The sequence below is a fragment of the Ambystoma mexicanum genome, chromosome 11 (genome assembly GCF_040938575.1).
Source record: "Ambystoma mexicanum isolate Mex_15411 chromosome 11, UKY_AmexF1_1, whole genome shotgun sequence".
NCBI classification, from domain to species: Eukaryota; Metazoa; Chordata; class Amphibia; order Caudata; family Ambystomatidae; genus Ambystoma; species Ambystoma mexicanum.
Genome location: NC_090934.1, coordinates 888914430 through 888930240, shown reverse-complemented (window position 1 = coordinate 888930240; position 15811 = coordinate 888914430). Strand labels below are relative to the sequence as shown.

General features: G+C 42.7%; 1 protein-coding gene across 1 annotated transcript in view; it reads left to right on the top strand.

The window, feature by feature from the left end:
• LOC138503894 (mucin-5B-like) overlaps positions 1-15811 on the top strand; it is a 1431798-nt gene that overhangs the window by 1252254 nt on the left and 163733 nt on the right. The window contains exons 30-31 of the mRNA XM_069623965.1: positions 5446-5574; positions 6034-6132. Coding sequence (XP_069480066.1) covers positions 5446-5574; positions 6034-6132 — 228 coding nt within the window. The remainder of the gene's footprint in view (positions 1-5445; positions 5575-6033; positions 6133-15811) is intronic.

Genomic DNA, 15811 nt, shown 5'->3' with positions numbered 1-15811 from the left:
TGCACTGCATGGTCCACAAGGAGAACTCAATGAAAAGAGATATGTGGCTCTAAGCTGGGAAGTTACATATTAATGTGCTCCCTCATTATTTATTATTTTTTAATATTTTTTCATTTTAGGCAACAAATCCATTATTGGAACATATGCCCAAATAACCTGTAAAAAAGGAAACTTGGCCACACGCAGCAAAAGCAAGACCAGTTCCCAATATACAAATAACAACAGCTAACCTGTAAGCTAAGTTTGTTTAGTATACAACAATTTGCCATCCATGAGATTTCTATATCTAAGGAGTTGTTTTCCAATTCAGCACAGGTATGAACATCAGAGAAGTCCACTGTACACTATCTCTAAGAGCCTTACGTAACAACCGCTTGTAAGACATCGAGTCAGACATAGCCATAGCAAGACGGCATTCAAAGACACACAAACAGAATACGCACATGTGTAAGTCCTCTTTAGCTCTCTGTTTCCAATAATTTTTGTTAACAACTTTTTTCAATAATTTTTCTTTAATAAAAAGTTTGTGTAAATTAAATCAATAAGAATACAACATTCAGAATTTAATGTTTTTTATTCAATATAGAAACTTGAGACTAGGGTAGCCTAACTCTGTTGCTACACCCGGAAGTCTGTCATTTCTCAATAGTCTAAATTATAGTTTATGGACCAGGTGTTTTCAGAGTGTATGTGTAGAAAAAAACTAGCTATCGTACGCAAATCAGTGTAGTTGAGATATACAATTTCTCTTTCTTTTAAGCAAACATGTTTAAAATACCTAATATATGTACACTTATGTATTTTTTGTAGATGTGTTAGTGTGCTAATGGGGAAGAAGATTGATCCACCATTAAGTAATAACTGTCCTGAAGATGGCCCGACACTTACTGTTGTGACCACTGTTGACACAAGTGGTATACTATAAGGGGCCGAAACATATGTCGACTGCCTAAGGAAAATCTAATGTCTTTTTCCAATGTCTAAATTGCATACATTGAATAACTGTTATGCACAAGTCTTTTCCTCAGTTGTAGAACTCCCCTGTTAGAATGTATGTATGACGAATGAATGGAATGATTGATAATCATGTCTGAAATATTTTTTAAGATATTTTTATGACTATTAAAAAGATACATATTTTCTAATAAAATTGCAGTTGTTGCGCAATTTCTCTCAACTAAGCGATCCCCTAGTCAATGTAATACACAGGTTGCTCTGATTCCTGACCTGGGATCCATACAAGACTAAAAGAGAGGGGTAGTCAATCTGTATTTCACAATTTCCCTTCACAGATCGTCCCTTCCATCAGATTAGACCCCCCGTCAACAAAAAATAGGGATTACCCTTTATTCAAACCATGCTCAAAGGAAGCCATCCAGAGGGAACGACACCAGGCACCTCGGATCACTGATATGCTCCACCTCCTAAATGGCACTACCATATTCTCCAAGCTCAAACTTAACCAGGGCTACCACGAACTGGAGCTGGGTCCTGAATCCCACTACATCACTACCTTCGTCACGCACATGGGTTTGTTTTGCTACAAGAGACATCATTTTGGTAGATCATCAGCAGCAGAAATATTCCAGGAGGTGATACATCAGATCATAAAACACCTACCAAATTGCTTAAATTATAGCGAGGAAATTCTGGTGTCTGGCAAATCCCCCAGTGAGCACGATGATACGCTGCGCTGCGTCTGTCTGGCGCTGGAAGCAGCAAGAGTAACATTGAACAAGGACACATGTGAATTTCGAAAACGCACGTTGAAATTCTGTAGACACATTTTCTCAAATCAAGGGATGAGACTGGAACTGGAAAAGGTGGCGGCCCTGATGGAAACATCCAGGCCACCCACTATTTCAGACCTAAGATCCTTCCTGCGGCTGGCCAGTTACTGTTCCAGATGCTTGGAAAATTACACCACCACCAGCGCGCCACTCCGTAAACTCACCAAGGAGGGCCATTCAACTGGTCGCCAGAGTGTCAGGCCAGTTTTTAGGACATACGTTCAAATATCACATCGCCAGCAGACATGGCCTATTTTAGTCCTACTAAGGACACAGAAGTGACAGTATACGCCAGTTCCGTGGGACTTGGAACCAGTTTGCCACAATTCTATCTGACGACACCCCGCAACAAACAGGTGGCTACATGCGTGAGCTGCAGCCTCACGGGCATGGAGCAGCGGTACTCTCAGTCTGAGAAGGAAATTCTGGCAGTGGTCTGGGCTTGTGAATATTACCACCTCTTCCTATACTGCAAAGCTTTTACTATCATCACTGACCACCAAGCCCTGCTCATGATTTTTGGAAGTCCAGAAGCCAGGATGCCCCCGCGCATTGCCCGATGGGGTCTGCATCTACAGGATTATAAATGCACCATACAGCACAGGTGGGAGAAGGATAAAAACCCGGCATACTACCTGTTGTGCCACCTGAGGGGGTCAGCCCGGCAGGAACAATCAATAGCGGAAGAATACCTGAACGATGTCATCCATCAAATGAAGGCATTCCCGATTTCTTGGCGACACTACAACAAGAGTCAGACGCTGATCCCGTGTTCTCCACAATAACCCACTGCATTTGGGCAGGAAGGATGAAACATGCTAATAATATGGTTCAGCCCACACAGGACAGCGTGCAGAGTTTGTGCCCTGTTCAATGGCTGCAAGATTGTACTACCGAGGTCGCTTCGCCAGAGGGTCATTGATCTCACCCATGAGGGTCACCGGGGAATTGTCTACCAAGAAACTGCTCCGTCAGAAGGTCTGGTTCCCCCAGTTAGACAGCAGAGTGGCGGATGCACTGCAGAATTGCATCATATGAAGTGTGGTGGCTCCTCCACCAAAGCCTCACCAGTTGCAGTTGTCGTGCCTGCCAGATGGCATCTGGGAAGAGCTGGAAATTGACTTGTGGCCCACAGATACATCGTACATAATAGTGTTAATTGACGAATACTCCAGGTTCCTAGAAGTCCAAATCATACCATCCATGGCTGCTATGGTGGTCATCCTGACCCTGGACAGCATTATCACGGCATATGGCATACCGAAGACTATCAAATCAACAATGGGCTGTCTTTCATGAGCCACGATTTTGCAAACTTTGTGGATTACATGGGAATAACACCCCTGTGGCCTCAGTCCAATGGCACGGCTGAACAGTTCATGTCCTGCATTAAGAGGACGCTGCAGATAGCTCATGTCACGGGCAAGCCATTTGAACAAGTCCTATATCAATTCTTGCGAGAGTACCAGCACACTCCACACTGCTCCACGGGCAAGTGCCTGGCCGACCTCATGTTTGGCTGTCGAATCAGAACACGGCTCCCTCAGAACCCAGAGGAAGGAGAGACGCGCAACAAGGACTGTAACATGAGGGCACGAGATGCGGCTGCCAAGCAAACAATGAAAGAAGTGGCTGACACCCGGAGAGAAGCCAGGGAAACAGTATTAGACTTTGGGGATGAGGTGTTGGTGAAACCAGCAAAATAAAGGAAGGAAGACCCCACGTTTGCTCGTAGGACTCTCACAGTGTCAGCATAAATGGATAGATGGTCACAGAAAGCAACGGCTATGGATAGACCATCACACGGAACGTCTCTCACTTCAAGAAAGCTAGGGGGGAGACTCTCACAGAGAGCGACAAGGAAGAGGACACATATGGGGACTGGGATGAGTCGTACCTTGGAGACAGTGAGGCATCAGAGGAAGAATGGAATGAAAGAGATGTTGTAACAACCCACCCCAAGGGCTGATCCAGAATGCCAGCAAGCTGGACGATCACTGAGGGTCAAGATAAAGCCCTTGAGACTCAGAGGAAATGGACAGATCCCTCGTCATGTTCAAGAAGGGGGCAGTGTCATGTTAGCATATGAGGCCTGTTAGCCTCATTGTGTTGGAGGGACTTAGTTGGGGTCTGGGGTGGAGAAGGGAAGTGACAGGGTTAGAAGGGAAGGAGTTAGTCTGGTAAAATAAAGATACGTGAACAGTTGGTCTGTCTCCGTCTCCTCTGTTTCCGAAGGCCCGACCCGTGGCACGGGTGGTGGGCCGACCAACGCTGGGAGCACAGTGTATTCAAAGTAGGGCTGACGAGCCCACCATTACATCGCTTAGTCCTGAAATAGTCCAAAGATCATTTACAAACAGGTGTGGCTGATTTTCATTTTCGCAGAGACATTACTAACTGCTTAAAATTGCATATTGCTGGACAAAACATGCTATTAGATTTTGGTTTTGCGTTTATATTGACTTGCATGTTTTCAATTGTGCTGAGAAAGGAATAAGGAATCTATGGGGTGAGTGCAGGGCAGAAAGGCAGCAGCTGGGAAAAGAAAAGAGGTTTTTGGGGCCTTCGATAATGGAGAGAATGAAGCAATAACTAAACTGGTGACAGAGGAAATGGCCCTTTCTGAGTGCAGTGAAAGTGGCTGGAAATGAGGGTGGGGCACAGTGTGAGGTTTTGGGGCAGACCTGTTATAAAAGCCAACCAATAATCTTTTTTCACTTTGCCTATTGGGAAGAGTTGGGGTTGGGTTAGGAGACGTGACCTACTGGGAAGTGTGGCTTATTTTTAAACGAATATACTTTTTTTCTAATTGTCATGTTTTAAACATAAACACACATGTATTTTCAGATGATTTGTAATTATTTGCAGAACATGAATGTGAATTTCGATTACAAATGACTTACAAAACATGTACAGGTACAGGAGGCATTCCAATGAAGGGTGTCTGTACAATAGCAAAGAGAGGAGAACAAGTGGTGAGCCAGTTCATACGAGTGTCCAAAAGTGGGACATATGATAGGCAAAAACCAAAAAAAAACAGAATATATAAGAAAGCTGGTGACTTACAGAGGTAACACTTACCTAATGTAGCAGATGGTTCAAACTAGAGAGTTCCACTTAAGAACACTGCATTGAGTTATAGTTCGATTGATTTTCACAAGCATTTCTAAATGTAGGTTTCGATTATCGATCTGTTCCACATGTCGACTACTAGGTGTTGATGAGTAAGCACAGTTCTATAATGTTTAGAACATGTGGAGCAGGTTACAATGGCGGTAAGGTTCCAGCAGACCGTTGCAATTTTGACCATAATTTGGGGATCACTAGTCAAACCCCTGTTGGAGATTCATGAGAAGAGAAGTGTGGCATGACATGAGAAGGCCTTTAAGTTGGAGAAAGAGGCTCCCTCTCACTCATCAAACTCAGCTATCATCTCTGAGCTCCAGATGTGGATCAAAGTCTTCAGCGATTGGTTGAGGAAAATCCACAATGTCTGATCATTTGAACACATGCCTGATCTGCAAAACTGTTATAATGCAACAGCGTAATCATTATAATTGTAAGCAAGAAATGAGCACATCTACACCTACGTTTTCATCCCGTTGCTGATCACGCCTTACATGTATAATAACAATATGTGCTTGCTTTCCCATAGCCAGGAGCATTTGTGTATACAGCAACAGACCCCTGCACACAGTGTTTCTGCTCAGATGATGTCAACCCTGACACCAAGTTGAATATTGTCAAGTGTGAGCCTTTCCCGTGCTATACAGGTTGCCAGCCGGTGAATAATTCTTATTTTAAGTACAATGCTCTTCTCTTATAAGGCCACTTGTCTACTCGTTTATTGATTAAGGCGCAATGTCTCACTCTCTGTGCCTGCCATCCTTGTTGCAGCTCTTTGTTTATATTTCCACGCTCTATCTGCACAGGGCTCTCTTTGTGCCAACTCCTATTCCTCTCTTTTCTTACAAATCAATAAACTCGCAGTTAACAAATATGCTCTTCTTCTTTACATGTATGTATTTTTAAGATCTCACATCCACTCTTGCGTGCTCCCAAATTTGTAACAGTTATAAAAATGATCTGTCTTTTCATGCTGCATTTATACGCTTCTATCGTGCCATAGTTTTTCATTGAATTTATTTAAGATTTTCTATGGGCAAGATCCTCAAATATAATAACAAAATACAGCTGTTAACCTCTCTGTGATTGTGTGTTCTCTGTCACCACTGTAACACAGGGGTATGCATATAAGATGGTGCCAACGGAATGCTGTGGCACATGTGTGCAGGTGGCATGCATCCTAACCACATCGGAGAACACCACTCAAATTATTAAGGTAGGTGTAATGTGTGCAAACAGTTCCCACATAGCAGCATTTACTAAAATATCTGTATGGACAATGCAAGCTTTATAAAGTTTCCTGAGTGTGCAAAATGAGTCAGATACGGGGGTTCTAATGCGTTTAAAGATTCTACGTGAACATGATGTGCTTAACTTGCCTGATTGTCCCTTTTCATCTGAGAACAAGGCGCTTACATAGCTGTTTGTAATGTATGAGAGCAAGGTGCTTCTGTGGGTTTGCTGTTCTGTAGGGCTGCCATGTGAGATTTATAAAGTATACAAGAGAGTATGGGAAGGGACTCTTTGAATGTTTCCTGCATGTTAATTATCCAGGATCCAGAGGATGCAGATGGCTTTGAACATAGAGTTTGGAAAATGAGCTTTGCATTTAAAGTGACACCACCTACATCCCAATCCCAGAATGCTCCAGGGTGAATGTTCTTTGCCTGAGCAGATTGGAGCTTTTAGCACCAGGTACTTAGTGAAGTCCCACGGGGCGGCTTCAGTGTGAGTGGCAGTACCTTACATTGTTTATGCTGAAAGAGGCACCGTGTTACAAGTTTTGATTATAGACCATATTCTTCTTTTGGTGGCCACTTTGAAAGAAGGTATCAGTGTGTAGCTATTGTCATTGGGCATGTTTTGGGGCATTAGCTAGGCAGGAGTCTGAGCATGATGGCAATGAAGGCTCAAGAAGTAATTGTAAAATGAATCCAACTGATAAGCACAAGCCGCTAAAAGTACCGTCTGTCAGGTGAAACATGGCCATTTTTTCTAAATCCTCCAAATACCATAACGGATGAATTATCTGTCTTCTCTTATATGTAACTAGCTTATAAAACCAGCATTGGCCGGGATTTCATTTTCTCATAGGTACTATTTATAGAAATACCTTAAGGTAGCTTTACGCTTTTCGGAAAAGCTCCATAAAACAGGTGAAAAGAAAAATGCAGTACATTTTTCGATTATTTAAATGATTTCTTATAAAGACGACGACACAATTTTGTGTTCTTCTTAAAAACTCATTGTGAAACGTATAATTGTACATGAGAACAACATGGAGATTCCTGAGCAGCATGATGAGTGACATGATGCTGACAATGCCAATAACTATGGACCTAAAGTTTAATATTACGAAAGTACATGTTCATTCTAAGGCTTGTGTATTTGTTTATTATTTATTTAGCATTTGTAATGCACGCCAAACCCCTAGGTATCTGGGCGGTGGAAAGCAGGTAATACATATTACAGGGTTCTTCACTTGTATAATCAACATTTTCTGTTTTTGCCAGTTGGAGCAAAGCTATACAACTGATGTGGGGAATCCACTTTGGAGCATGCGACATATAACTGACCGTGGGAGAAACATGGAGATTTCAATTTGATACCAGTGCACTTGATTGACTAGCCCTGTGCCTTGTTGATCGTGATGCCGAATGCCAGCTTAACCAAGAACTGTAGGTGCTTGAACTGAACAGCATGTCTGTCGGAATCAGATGAATACAGGGGATAAATACATCTCCTCCTTTTCCCTTCACAGGACAACACTGTTGCTTCAATTATGTTGGGCAGCAATTTTTAAACACACACATATCACACCTCTATATGGCAAAAATTTGGAAACTTCTGGAATACTACCTGCCTTCACCTTCGTCTCTCAGGTCCATTCACCTCCCATATGCCTCGACTTTGCCTCCCATATGCATTCCCCTTTTGCCTCTCATATGCCTTGGCCTCCCATATGCCAACACTTCACCTTCGCCTCTCATATCCATTTGCCTCTCAGACGCCTCACCATTGCATCCCAAATGCATTTCCCTTTCGCCTCTCATATGCCTTTGCCAACACTTCGCCAAGCCACAAACCCCAAAGCACATTTTGTTTAACTTTTATATGTATATATGTAGATAGAGGCAGCAGTACAGTACATTTCCTTTATCCAAGAGCATTAACTGTGGGGCCAGCTGCAAGTGACTTATGCTTCTCATTACAAAATGCCTGCAAAAGCTTAAGCTTCTGGATTTGGAGAAAGCAGTTTCTGATTGCAGCACTGTCGTTTACTTTCATGGCCTCATCAGCATCCTTCACAAACAACAAATGCTCTAATTTGTACAATAGTTGGACACTGTCAGACAAACACAGTGTCAGGGTTAGACCATAAGAGGGTTATGTCAGTTCTCTGTTACACATGAATAGAGTACAGTAAGATTAACTGTGCCTTTGTTGCAAGTCAGCTTCACTGCATTCACTCTTGAATTGCTCAGTAAATAGGGACACTTTCATAATTCGCAAACAAAGAGGCAAGATACAGTCAAATAAGACTGGAAGATAGTGGGGATCTGTTTGGGGCCCTAAGGATTGGAGTATTATTTTCAGAACAGAACAAACCTAGACTTACCCCATGTGCGCACTTCTCTAGTAAAGATGGAAACCCTTGAAGAAAAGGTAGTGCTGCATAGTACTGCAAGGAATCAAAGAGATGCAAGCATAACCATCAGGATCCCAGGGCCTTCATCTTCCCATTGACATACCTTATCCAGGAAGGCAATGAGAGCTGTATCAACCCTGGGAAGAGGGTATCCCTACATATTATCCCCACCAAAAATATCGCCGTTTATATGGTTGTCTGGAACACCATAGGCGATATTTTTGGGGGGGATAATTTGTGGGAGCGGGGGTTGCAGGGGTGTCCCCTGCAGGGTCCATGCCTCAATATCGCCACATATTTTTGCGGGGATATTAACACATGGAACCGGGAAGAGTGTAACTATGCAGGGGCAACTCGTCCATAATGGGCGAGGGGTAGTCGACCTGCCGGGTCTTGGCCCCCTCTTGCTATTTATGGAAGAGCCAACCCAGTGGAACACTGAGAACTCCCTCAGCTGTTCTTTTCAGCTGAGGGAGCATTCTTAACTGTCAAGGGGAAACACTGTTTCCCTTTGACAGTTACAGTTCCCCATCCATGCAAGCTCAATGAGCCATGCCAGGCTGGGGGCATTTTGCTTCCCTAGCCTTGTGTAGCTCATTGAAAATGCGAACTGGGCAACTGCATGTCTGTATGTGCGAGGGGGCGCTCCTGCGCCTCCTTGCACCTACAGAAAGAGCAGGCTGGAGTAGAGTGTTTCATCACCCACGCTCGGGACCCTGCATGCATGTGCAGGAACCAGGAAGCATTTCTGATTCCTGTTCATGCTAGCAGGAGCTGGAGTGCTGGAGAGGAAACCTCAGGACCCGCGGCACAAGGGACGTTTGTTTATGTTCCTGTCTTTTTTATTTAAATTATGTCTATGCATGCGTGCATGCTTGTGTTGTTAGGTCAATGTATGATGATGGATGCTGGTGTGAATGTGAAAGTTCTTGCTGTGTTTATGCTGTGTAAATGTGTGTGTTTCTATGTTAATTTATCTAATATTTAATATGTTTATGGATGCATGTATGCTTGTGTTATGAGTGAGTGCATGATGATAGGTGCTTGTGTGAATGAGAGAGTTCTTGATGTGTGTATGTTGTGTAAATGTGTGTGTGTTTGTATGTTCATTTATTATTGAAATATGTCTATGGATGCTTGTATGCTTGTGTTATGAGTGAATGCGTGATGATGGGTGCCTGTATGAATGATAGAGTTCTTGCTGTTTGTATGCTGTATAAAAGTGTGTGTTTTTATGTTAATTTATTTTAATATTTAAATATGTGTATGGATGCGTGTATGCTTGTGTTATGAGTGAGTGCTTGTGTGGATGAGAGAGGGCTTGCTCTGTGAATGTTGTGTTAATGTGCGTGTGTTTGTTTGTGTGTGTGTGCGTGTGTGAGTTTGTGCTGGTCCGTGGAGCGGATTTTCGCAAGTGGGGGGAGGAGGTTTGTACAACAAAGACATTTTAAAAATGCCTTTGTTGAACAACCCCCCTCCCCACCGGCCAAAATCAGCTCTCCTTCTGAGGTGCCCTGGGGCCCAGGGGACAGGGATGGTATTTTTATACTGGAAATCTATGATAGATGCCTAGTAAAAAATACCATGCCTGCCCCCCTGTCTTCCCAGTGCGATGCATACACACATAATCACTTTGATTGTGTGCGTGTGTTAGGCACTGTGGAGCCCAGGGGACAGGCATGGCATTTCTTTACTGAACATCTGTGAAAAATACCATGCCTGTGCCCTTGGGCACCCCAGCACCTCTGCTGTGGGGCTCAGGGGACAGGCATGTCCTTATTTACTGGGCATCGATGATTGATGTCCAGTCACAAATACCCTGCCTTACCCCTGTGCCCATCAGCGCCTCGCATACACACAATCACATTCATCATGTGCGTGTGAAGCACTGGGGCCCATTGGGCAGGCATGGCATTTTTGACTGTTTATGCCCAGTAAAGCAAGCCAGCCCAGTCCACTGGGATTCCTCGCTCCTCATATGCTATGTCATGCCTGCCCTCTAAGCCCCCAGTCCCTTGCATGTACACATAATTGATTTTCTGTGCATGTGAGGTGCTGGAATGCAATGGGGGAAGGAATGCCATTTATTAAAGGGCATCTTTTAGATGCCCAGTAAAAAATACTATAACTTGGCTTTCCAGCACCTTGCCAGTGAGGCGCTTGGGCCTATGGGGGTGGGCTTGACAGTTCATGGCTGTACCCTAGGATCCCAGCTTCTGACATATCTGCCCCGTGCGCCCCGCAGAGCCACACACTCACACAATCTCATTAATCATTAATGTGATTATGTCTGAATGCAAGGCGCTGGCGCACCATGGAGCAAGCATGGCATTTTTACTGGGCATGGTTGATAATGCAAGCATGATAAGTGTTATTATGTAGCTATGCTGGAATTTTAATGCAGCCAGCCTAGCCATTTCTTATTGTGGTATGATATTTTATATTGGGTAGCTTTGATAAAGGAAGCATGATCAGTCGTATTATTTTTTCTGTCATTACATTTTGTATTGGGCATCTTTGATAAAGCAATGAAGTGTTGATATGTAGCTAGACTGGCCTTTCAATGCAATCAGTCCTGCCATTTGTTACTGTGGTATGACATTTTGCATTGGGCATCTTTGGTAAAGCACGCATGAAAGTGTTATTATAAAGCAAGACTGGCACTTTTATGCAACCGGTCTAACCATTTTCTTATTGCGGTATGACATTTTGTATTGGGCATCTTTGATAAAGCAAGCATGATAAGTGTTATTATGTAGCTTGAATGGCATGCAGCCAGTTTGGACAGGTTTTCATACTTTGGCATGCATTTTTAATGGTAAATCTAACTGGAGTATGTTCTTACGTGGACATACTGCCATACATTGGCAGAACAAACATGGACATGTTGTCTTATAGTATCATTACTGGCATTATGCGCCAAGCAAACATACCCTAGTATTCCCATATAAGAACATGTCCATAATGGTGACGTTAGCATGGAAATGAATGGCACAGCCAGTGTGAAAATGGTTTATACTGGCACATATTGTGGGAAAACACACCATTAACATGTGTGGGAGAAATGCTCAGGTGCACTGTTGGTGCCTTGCCTCTATTGGATTCTTTCATGAGTTTGCCTACAAAACCAATTGACAACTGTTTGGCTTTTTAGCCACTTTTTCTCAAAGTCTTGGGGGTCCCCTCTCCCTGAACCCGCTTTGGTGTTGCAGGCTCCCTCGTTAAGCTCAGTCTTTGTGGCATATCGGAGACAAATACTTATGACCCTCCAGTTAAAAAATGGGCCAGCTTCTACAGTAACTATGGTTGCACAAGTGACATGGACGAGGGTTAATCAGGAATAGACTGAAACAACCATCTGCATGTTCTTGTACAAAACTAGAAGAAAGGTCATCGGGCAGAAATGTAATAGCATTCAATGGAACAGATTTGATTTCTTAAGTAGAGGAGCTGCAATTCCTTCCAGTAAAGAAAGGGGAAAAAAAACTTTTGGACGGAGGTATTTGATGAGCCCTTCGATCAGTCCTGGGAAAAGAGGGGCAGCCTTTTGATGATCCAGGCTGGAGCATGATCTATGGTGGACTGAGGGTGAACATTCACTGGAAATCAGAATATGCAAAATTGATAGCTTTTAAAATAAGTGGCTAAGATGTTGAAAGAGGTACAATGGAAAGTGGTCCAGGCTTCTGTTTAGCTAGCACAGTAAGTTTTCACCTTTATTTTTATTTAATAATGTATTTATTTTTACATTTGTATAGTGAAATAAGCCCTCAGGAATATAGGTGCTATTGTGTGTATTAAACAATGTTAAGACCTAATATGAAAGTTAGTCCCTATATAGAGAAATTATGACTTTGGGAATGAGCACAATGGCCGTCCGTCAATCGAATCTGTACTATATACATTTTTACATACTTGTAAGCCTGAGCCAAAATTACAGTCACTCAGGAAAACATGGATATTTTCCTAAATCCATCCAAAAGATCCATGAACATTAATAATTGCCTAATGCAGTGCCTTCTACATACAGTCAGTTAAGGAGCTTGAAGATGGTTTCTTCACATAGAGCCTCAAGATGCCCAAACAATTATGTAGCTCGAAATTGGCTTACCTGATGATAGGCGGGCACTTGCTTTGCTGTGCTCCCCTCCATAACACGCTGTGGGTTCTTGTACCTGTAGTTTTGCCGCCAGAGTTATACTTCAAAAGATTTCTTCTCTCTTGAGAAGAATCAGACTTCATCTGGTACAGGAACATCTATCATTTCATCAGGTTACAGGAAATCCAGTTACTCTTGAGGGTCATTTGTTACACATTTGAGACACCCACCCACCTCGCAGCTCAGGTCTAGCTGACGCTCCTGGAACTGTACGTGCACCACATTCTCCCAGCATTCTCTGAGCTGTCATCCAATCACATGCGCCAACATTCTAAAGAAAGACATAAATGATCAGCGAGACAAACAAAGCTACACAACGCAGACTGTCGTCTCACTCTTGCCCGATAAAACAGACAGATAGCCCCATAGCTACCATTTTGGCCATTTGTTCAACTCATCTAAGCTGGGTATATATAAATAAGTGGAATGTTTGACTCTCAGCAACACGCCTTTATACAGTGAAGCATAGAAGTAGAAGGACATTGAATCAAAGTAAAGATTAAGGTCACCAAAAATGTCGATGGGTGTAATTGTCAAGATCCTGAAGGCCCACAGACATAACCATTGCTACCTATCAGAAAGCAATACAAATACAGAGATTTTTCCAGGATCAGAACAAATGATTGCGTAAATAATGGGGACGATAACTCGATAAACCCCCTGGACACCAATGCTGCAAAATAAAAGGATAAACAGGTTAACGGGTTTGGATCCATTGTCTGAGCATTACATCTAAAATAATATAACAATGCTGTAATAAAAAATTATTCAAGTACATAGCAATCAGTGGGGAAGAAAAACCAACATCTATACTGAAAGAACATCCAGAATCAATCACAGCTAGAACGGGGACAAAAGGACGCGTCATGAATCCTAGATATCTAAAGAACTCCGCAAATAGTGATGGACTCAGTTGCAGAGCTTCTGATCTGCTGAAGTCTTCACCTTCACATTAAATAACTTGTATATCAAGATGCCCCTACTGTAGACTCAATACACCTGTGCAGCGAAAGCCTTTCTCAAAGACAGACCCACACAGCAAAAAAGATACAAAGGATGCAAGGAATGCTGGTGCATATAGAGCATCTGTACAGGCTATTGTCAAATGCTCTTAACAAGTAACAGTGCCATGGGAACACCTGCAGAAAACAGAATTTGCAACCCACAATGTCCACGTATCTATATGGCGTGTGTATATGGCATGAGGAACAGGCACATGTAAGCGGACACATTTTGTGTTATTAGTGGAAGCAGTGGCGATCATCTGTTGATTGGGTTGTGGACCTTGAGCTAAGTAGACAGTTTGAGTATCTCTGTGTCAAATACTAAAGAAGGTATCATTGGTTGAATGTATCTATTTTTTATATCAAGTTACATTTTTTTGGGTACAGTAAGTGAAACATGTAGGCTTTAGCAAACAAACATGGAAACATTAATAGTATACCTAAAATGGGCAACACTAAAAAAAAGTGCATGGAAAAAGCAACAAAAGACAATGAGACAGGGTATATGGCCTGTTAAATATCTCTAATAAGAGTACAAATTGGTGAAGCTCCCCTAAACGTGCTCATATTCACAAAACATTTCCAGGCAAGTGTGCATGGTCTTCTTGTACATTGAGACTGTTAGCATGCTTACAGCCCAATCATCCACCCTCAGACCTCTGCTGGTCTTCCATAGTTTTAGACACTCCTTTGTATAAGTCGAAGCCCTATAGACCAAGCATGAAGCAAGTGTAAGCAGGCCTACAGATCCCACAATACATTGTGCGGCGAGTGTCTAGGGAGGTGTCACATTTAGAAGCAGAACTAAAGGTTCAAAAATCTCCCCGCAGAATTACGCCATCATAACTTTTCCCAAACATAGGACTGAGTGATGCTGCCCCTTATTTACATTACAAACAAGCATCTGAGTCACACAGGGAAAGGCTGAGCAGCTTCACAAGCAACCAATACTGCCTTAATTAATAAAACAAGTTGCATTGTGTAATGGAAGCTGTGCTCACACTTGTTCTTCCCCATGCCACCTTTCATAGACTCCCACACATCCTACAGTAATGTGATAGCCACTTCATTCTCCCAGGCCACCCTTAGTGTGTCTCTCAGGCAGTTAGTGTCATGGCCAGCAGTCATTAAAGCGTACAACATTCCTCCCTTAAAATCTCAAATGTCCAGTCATTTTTAAATTGGAAGCTTATCTGGTCATTTCACGGCTTCAATTGTTCACTCAAAATTTAGAACCTATTCTTTATCCAAGTACCAACTTCTTCTTTTCTCCATCTATTAGCTTGTATTTACAATTTGAGTATTGAAAGGTGTGGGTAGTATTTCCAGACCAAAACTAACCACTGAAATCCACAACCTGGAATTTAGCATTTTATTGCTTCTAGTCAGTGCAGAATTGTCACCCATACGATCCCTAGGATGTAGTTTGTAACTAACATTAAGCACCGCTATCATGGATACCAGTTCCTAAATGAGAAATTCAATGATGGCCTCACGCTCCCAGGCTTCAGCAAGCACTCCACTGTCACAAGTTAAAGGGTTTTGCGCCCACCAACTCCCACTCCACCCATTCAGGCCTGGAAACAACAGCACACCGTACATAAGGTACACACCCAGGGGGTTACAAGTAAGGGTTCAGGGTGGGTGAAGAGAATTATCCTTAAGTGCAGCTTTCTTCTCAGTCCCTACATGAAGGCCCCTAACAATTTCCAGATCAAAAGCAACTTCTTTTGAGTAAAGATGTATGTCAATTTGGATGGCACAATCATTTTTAAAATACTAACTTTTCCCCAGAGTGAAATACTCAGTGTAGACCACCTTGTGGCATCCTCTTTAATGCCATGTATTACTCATGCAATATTAACTGTTTCAACCCTTGAAGTAATCCTCACCAGCTTTATCCCCAAATGCATCAGCGCCTTGTCCAACCAAGTGGTGAAATTATGCTGAAAAAATCCCAATACCAGATTCTGGACAATTGAAAAACCAAATTCTTCACTTTGTTAGCCTTATATCCCCAAATCGTAACATAGCGAGTCAGCAAATCCAGCAAGGATGCGAGTGAACCCCATGGATTTGTCTT